Genomic DNA, 7,547 nt, shown 5'->3' on the forward strand with positions numbered 1-7,547 from the left:
TGGTCTTTGCTGTCAGGATATCTAATTTCTTCTTTTCTTCTCTTCACACACGACTACTTGACAGACCTCAACTAACCTCAACCAACTGCAACCAACAGCATCCAACCACCAACCTTCTTACAACTCTCCAACTCTTAGGGTCCCTAGCATTTATATATCCTCTGGAAGTCCTCAGGATTCCATATGTGACACACTCACAGAAACTATCGGCAGCTGGCAAAATCTTGCCCTGCTAGAGCATGAAGCTGATCACAGTCAGCTGCTGTGGATAAAGATGAAAACACATTCCTATTTTTCTGTGCTTTTAAAAAGAAACCAAAATTTTCACTACAGTATTCAGTTCATCTTAAAATACTATCAATGTATTAAATATTTATCACATGAACAGTAACTGAAAACACAGCAGTGATGATGATTTGTGTGGTCCCCGAGTCACTGGCTACTTTTCTCCATCCACATCCCTTCTACCTGCTCTTAGCCTCTTCAGGGCAGACTTCACTTCCTGATTCCTCAGGGTGTAGATAAGGGGATTCAGTAACGGAGTGACAACAGTGTAAAATACAGCAACTGCTCCATCGAAGGGACTCTTGGATCCTGCCCGAAGGTAGATGAAAATACAGGGAACATAGTAGACTGTGACCACAGTGAGATGGGAGCCACAGGTGGAGAAGGCACGCTTCCTGCCATTGGCAGTGCGTATCTTCAAGATGGCATGAACTATGTTGGCGTAGGAGAGCAGAATCAGCATGAAGCAACTGGCGGCCACTACCCCAATGTCCACAAAGGTCACCAGTTCATTGATAGTCGTATCGGCACAGGCCAGTCTCAGCACTGCAGGAATGTCACAGAAGAAGTAATCCACTTCCTTGGGCCCACAGTAGGGTAATCTGAAGGTCAGAATGGCTTGAATAGACCCATGGATGGAGCCAGCCACCCAAGCTCCAGCCACTAGGATTGTGCACAACTTCCCATTCATGAGCACAGGGTATCGAAGAGGCTGGCATATTGCCAGGTACCTGTCATAGGCCATCAAAGTGTAGAGGAAGCACTGGGTGCTGCCTAGGAAGTGGAAAAAATATAGTTGAGCTACACAACCACCAAATGCGATAACCTTGCTGGCGGGAGTGAAATTTAATATAATCCGAGGAACAATGACTGAGGAGAGCCACATGTCCAGGAAGGAGAGCACACCCAGAAGAATGTACATGGGGCGGGCATGCAGCTTGGGGTCAGCCCACACAGTGAGCAGGATGAGCAGGTTCCCCAGCTGGGTCAGGATGTAAATGAGGAAGAAGACCAGGAAGAGGAAGGTTCTTAGATTTGGGGGGTGAGCCAAGCCCAGGAGAAGGAAATCTGTCACCACAGTGTCCAGCGATGTATTTCTGTTTCTTCTCATGTCTTAGTCTGTTAAGATGAACCATGAAATCAGATAAGGAGAGTACATAGAGGGAAGAGGTAAGGCAATGCTTGTATCTGGGAATGGGAGCTTAGGAATTAAACAGAGAACGTCTGTAATTTGAAGGAAAGCATTTGCCATCTGCCTCATTTAATTTCTGTTGCCGTGTCAAATACCTTGAGAACAAGTACTTAGGGGAGGAAAGGTTTCTTTCCCTTTATGATCCCAGGTTACAGTCAATCACAGGGAGAACTCAAGGCAGGAACTCAAGTAGCTAGGCACATTACATCCTATGTCAAGTGCAAAGATACAAAAGCACCCACGTTGCCGGTTTGCTTGCTTGCTAGCTTAGCTTTCTGTACTTTTATACAGTTTATGGCCTTGTAGGAATGGTACCTCTCACAGTGGGTTGGGTATTTCTATATAATTAACTATCCAGAAAATCTCTTCCAGACATGCCCAGGCCAACCTGAACTAGATGACCACTCAACTGAAATTCTCTTTCAGGTTATTTGAGATCATGTCAAGTTGATAGTTAAAACTTACCAGCATAATTAATCAGTCATCTAAGTTGTTCAGCAAGACAATACTCCAAGGCTTGCTAGTTTTCAGACGTCTAGATATTGTTGGGAGACACTACACAGAATTATTGGAAACCGTGTAACAGAAGAGTGGCTAAATAATCAGATGATACCATACAATGGGTCAGTGCCCCAAAGAGGAACCACAGAGAAAGGAATTTCAGTGGTTTAGAGAAATGTGAAACCATTTCCATCTGTTTTATTCATTTCAGATTAATTGCTTTACAGTGTCTGTACTGGATAGTTTTATGTCAACTTGACATAAGCTAGAGTCATCAGAGAGGAGGGAGCCTCAATTGAGAAATGTCTCCATAAGCTATGTCTGTAGGAAAGTCTGAAGGACACTTTCTTAACCAATGATGAGCCCAGCCCATTGTGGGTGGTGTCTACCATATAAGCTTGTGGTTCTGGGTTTTACAAGAAAGCAGGCTGAGCAAGTCATAACGAAAAAGCCAGTAAGCAGCACACCTTCATGGTCTCTGCATCAGCTCCTGCCTCCAGGTTCCTGCCTTGTTTTAGTTCCTGTCCTGACTTCCTTCAATGATGAATGATGATATGGAAGTATAAGCCAAATAAATCCTTTCCTCCCCAATTTGCTTTTTGGTCATGGTGTTTCATTGCAGTAATAATAACCCTAGGACAATGTCTCTTTCTATGAGGACTCTACCAGGACTTTTGTGACGTGGTCCTGGGAATTTCTAAGTTTCTTCAGGGTTCTTAAGGCATCATGCTTTTGAATCCATGAATAGATGGATCCACTGTAATACACCTTTTTCTTCAACATTCACTTTAGCTGCCATCTCCTTGGCAAGAGATTCTCCAGTCTTTGAAGGGATAAGAGCTCCTATTATGAAAGACTATTGCAGTACAATTTAAAGACATCATCTGCTTAAATGTTTACTTTTTTCTTCTATTGTATCTGCAATCTACTTCAGAGCGATGACCAAATCTATTTTGTTCTTTGATATATCTGTAGCAACTGCCCTATTGCTTGGCAAACTGAAGGTAATTGAGAAATATCTGTTGATCAATTGGCCAGGTATGTGACTAATGCCTCTTCTATTGATGTTATGAGTACAGTGACCATCTTGCCTCATAAAATCATATTGTATACCTGAAATATACACAGTATATGACACTTCTCATACTTTGTGCTGCAGACTAGACTGTAGGAGAAGTACTTCAAGCAATGTGAATTCATGTTCAATGTAAGAAAAGCCAAAGCTTCCTATTTGCTCAGGAATATTATATTCATTTATTAAACGTCCCAAGGTGTTCATTGGTTTGGATTATGTGGATCATTATAGGATCTGACCTTTAGTACCTGAATTACTTACATTTTCTGTTGCTGTGAATAAAGTACTCTGGCAACAGCGATTTTGGAAAAGAAGGGCTTGCCAGGCATGGTGGTGCACACCTTTAATCCTAGCACTTGGGAAGCAGAGGCAGCCAGATCTATGTGGGTTCTTGGCCAGTCTGGTTTACATTGTGAATTCCAGGGTGACATAGTGAATACCTCTATCAAAAAAGAAAAGGTTTATTGGCTTATCATTTAATTATAATTCATCGTGCTTCAGACACGTACTAGGTTCTTTTCTCGTGTTGTGATAAAACACTGATCAAGGCAATTTAGAGAAGGCAGAGTTTATCCGGGCTTACACAGTTCCAGAGGGTGAGTCCATCCCCATCATAGCACGGGGCATGGCAGAGGCAGCAAGCTGAGAGCTTACATCTTAGATGGAAAGCAGGAAACAGAGGGCAACTAGAAATGGCAATAGTCTTTTTTAAAATTTTTTTATTTTTTAATTTTTGAGACAGGGTCTTACTGTATAGCTTTGGCTGTCCCTGAACTCACTATGTATACTCAGAGATTTATCTGCCTCTGCCTCCCAAGTGCTGGGGTCAAAGCCATGTGCCATCAACACCACTTGGCCCTCTCTCTTTATTTATTCACTTTTGCAGTGCTGTGGATTGAACCCAGGGCTTTGAAGCACTTGGTGAGTGTCCAGCTAGTACTCTACCACTGAGCTATACCCCTGGTCCCCTTTGCCTTTTGGGGAGGATGGTGTGGTCTTGTTATATTGTCAAGGTTGGTCTCAAACTCCTGGACTCAAGCTGTCTCCCTAGTTTGGTCTCTGGAATAACTGGGGCTACAGGAATATGCCACCATGTCCTGTTATTGCCTTCCAAAATCAATCAAACAATAATCAATCAAAAAGTCTTTTGAGTTATTTACAGTGTGTGCCACATCTTATTAATGAAGGTTTTTCTTTTCTCACCAAGATTTATTTATTTATTTATCCATTTATCTATTTATTTATTTATTTATTGGCCATGATGGTGTTTTTTTAAACTTATTTTATTAGACATTTTCTTCATTTACCTTTCAAATGCTATCCCAAATGTCCCCTATACCCTCCCCTCACCCTGCTCCCCTGCCCACCCACTCCCACTTCTTGACCCTGGTGTTCCCATGTATGAGGCATATAAAGTTTGGAAGACCAAGGGGCCTCTCTTCCCAACGATGGCTGACTAGGCCATCTTCTGCTATATATGCAGCTAGAGACACGAGCTCTGGGGGTACTGATTAGTTCATATTGTTGTTCCACCTATAGGGTTTTAAGTAATTTTTAGTTCTTTGAGACTGAGTCTCATTCTGTAGCCTAGACTCATCAGGGACTTGTGATCCTCTTGCCTTAGTCTCTCAAGTGCTGTGATTACAGGCATGGATCACCTTACTTAGCTAAAATTACTTTTATTGTGTAAATTTCACCTATACAATGTGATGTTATGAGGCACAATGGTCGCTGTATTCCAGCAAATTAATATGCCCATTACCTCACACAGTGTCCTTCCTGCAGAGAGAACAGTTCACATCTACATTGTGGAAGTGATCACAATCAGGAATAACCACCAAGGTCTAGACTAAACTAATAAAAGTTAACTAGAAGCCAGTGGTGGTGGCACATGCCTTAAATGCCAGCACTTGGAAGGCAGAGGCAGATGGATCTCTGGGAGGTCAAAGCCAGCCTGGTCTACATAGCACGTTTTAGGACAGTCAGAGCTACATAATGCAGAGTCCCGGACTAAACCACAACCACAACCACAACCAAAACAAACAAATGAACAAACAAAAAAGTTAATTATATGGAGATCCTAGCATTAACAGGTGGATCCATAGATATACCATTAGAACATTCTTCTTTATAAACACAAATCTCAAACACATTTTATCCATACTACTACTATTGAAAAAGGATTAGAGTATACAATATCATTTAGTAATTAATAATGCTGAATATATCTTACTTTATAGGGCTCACAGAAGTGCTAATTTCAGAGATTGTCCACGAAGAGATTAAGTTAGATTTCTCTCACCTTGTTTTTAGGAGAGGGTGCCTTAATTTCCTGTGGAAGGATGGCTGGCTCTTTGTTTGGCTGGAAGAGAAAGAGATGGTACAGTTTTAGCACATGCCACCTCAGGAAATGAAATGTTCCTAAAAGTTGAAACCTGGTTATACTACAATTATGAACAATGAAGCAGACAGTTGCTTGAATATCATAGACAATTCGCTTAAATGTGTGTTAGGAATCCTTGCATGGAATAAAACATGTGTTTCTTCAGCCTGAAACAGGAAACTCTGGTGCACTTTCCCCAGCGCTTCAGTGAGAGGGGAATCCCTTTACCCTTTCTTTCTTGTCAGACCCTGAGGAACTCAGGCGGTAGGGAGGGGGATGGAAGGTGCTTATTGTGCGTGGGCCCAAGGGACAGGCTCCCTTTCTGGGTGGAGATAGCACAGAATGGTGGATTTCAGTTGGGTGTGTGCTACTGGAGCCCCCCCGGGAAATTTGACCAGGGAGGTAAGGGGAAGATAGTTCTTGGAAGTGGACGTGTTCTGCTGGTAGAAAGTATGGTGCAAGATGCACCATTACAAGAGAGTCTTAATTGTTTTTACAGGCAAAAGGGAGCCAACCTAGGGGAAAACTGAAAACCAAGAGTAGTTGAATTTTTTTTTTTTTATGACTACTGATCATTTGAAGCTGTGTAGTCTTGATCTATGGAAACTGAGGCATAAAAGCAATCTTAGAATCATCACTTGAGATATTTAAATATTGGGGGAGAAGTAACTTGTTTAGTTGGTAAAGCGCCGTCTGTACAAGCATAAGAACGTGTGCTTGAATTCCCAGCACCCATATAAAAGCTGGACCAGGTGGCACACATCTGTAACTCCAGTACTGGGCGGAGGTGAGAGCAGGGTGGAGGTGAGGAAGATCCTCAGAATTCACTGACCAGCCTGTAAAGCCAATTCATGAGCCCAGGTTCAATGAGAGACCCTGCCTCAAAATGTAATGTGGTGAGGGGAGAGATGGCTCACTAGTTAAGAGCACTGGCTGTTCTACCAGAGGATCCAAATTCAATTCTCAGCATCCACATATTGGCTAACCGGTATCTGTAACTTTAGTTCTGGGGGATCCAATGGGTACTAGACACTCATGTGGTGCAGAGACACACATGCATGCAAAACACCCACACACATCCAATAAAATAATAAGTTAAAAATTCATGGAAGGCAATTGAAAAGGACACTCAGCATTGGCCTCTAGTCTCAACATACACATACACACATGATCATGCATACATACATACATACATACATACACACACACACACAAATAAAATAATAAAGCCAGTATATTCTAGATGAAATAAAGCATATAAAATGAACTATATGAGTATGTGCCTTGTCCAGCCTTAATACTTGGGGAGGTGCCAAGTCATATTGCAATTTGATAAGCCATATTTGGTTGATATTCCTGGGAGGTCTGCTCTCTTCTAAAAAGAAATGGAGGAGAAATGGAACTGGGGTGAGCAGTGGAGTTGTGGGGACTTGGAGGGGAGGAAGGAGGGGCAACTTCAGTCAGGATTAATATATGAGAGAAGAATAAATAAAAAATTTACATATCTTCTCTTAAATACATATTCTAAAATTTCTTGTTTTAAACAATATGTAGTTTGTTTAATGCCATCTTATATAATAGCTGTCATTTAATATTAAAAGCATATAATTAAAGCAAATAGGAAGATGGCACCATCTCTGATACAATAGGCATTTGAAACAATGTGGTTCAGGGGTATGGCATGGTCGTTTAAGGTAGAGACCCCTGCACTGTAATGAGTGAGAGCAGCAAGGACAAACCACATAAGGGGAGCCGGACCCTCTTAACCACAGGCTGGACCGTTTGCAGTGACCCTTCGCTGGGAGGCTGAGTTCCTCTGCGGCCTGTGTGTGGTAACACTTCTTTTTTTTTTTTTTTTTTTTTTTTTCAGGTGGCTGGGTGGCTTAATTGTCTGCTTCCTGCTGACCCTCATTTTTTGGTTTTTCGAGACAGGGTTTCTCTGTGTAGTCCTGGCTGTCCTGGAACTCACTCTGTAGACCAGGCTGGCCTAGAACTCAGAAATCCACCTGCTTCTGCCTCCCAAGTGCTGGGATTAAAGGCATGCGCCACCACGCCCGGCGTGGTAACACTTCTTGCCTTTCACAGAATTAGATCTGTGAAGGGTGGTAGGC

The 7,547-nt window shown here is 42.3% G+C and overlaps 1 protein-coding gene across 1 annotated transcript; it reads right to left on the reverse strand.

The window, feature by feature from the left end:
* Nucleotides 1-439: 439 nt before the first annotated feature.
* On the reverse strand, nt 440-1,396 carry LOC110325812 (olfactory receptor 10G2-like). Its single transcript, XM_021203929.1, has one exon. It carries the CDS (start codon nt 1,394-1,396, stop codon nt 440-442), a length of 957 nt encoding a protein of 318 aa, XP_021059588.1.
* Between the last annotated feature and the right edge of the window lie 6,151 nt (nt 1,397-7,547).

Source organism: Mus pahari, chromosome 8 (genome assembly GCF_900095145.1).
Source record: "Mus pahari chromosome 8, PAHARI_EIJ_v1.1, whole genome shotgun sequence".
Taxonomy (NCBI): Eukaryota; Metazoa; Chordata; class Mammalia; order Rodentia; family Muridae; genus Mus; species Mus pahari.

Bases quoted from the DNA above. Each gene is read 5' to 3' on its own strand.
- LOC110325812 (XM_021203929.1), bottom strand. From the start codon at position 1,396: ATGAGAAGAAACAGAAATACATCGCTGGACACTGTGGTGACAGATTTC.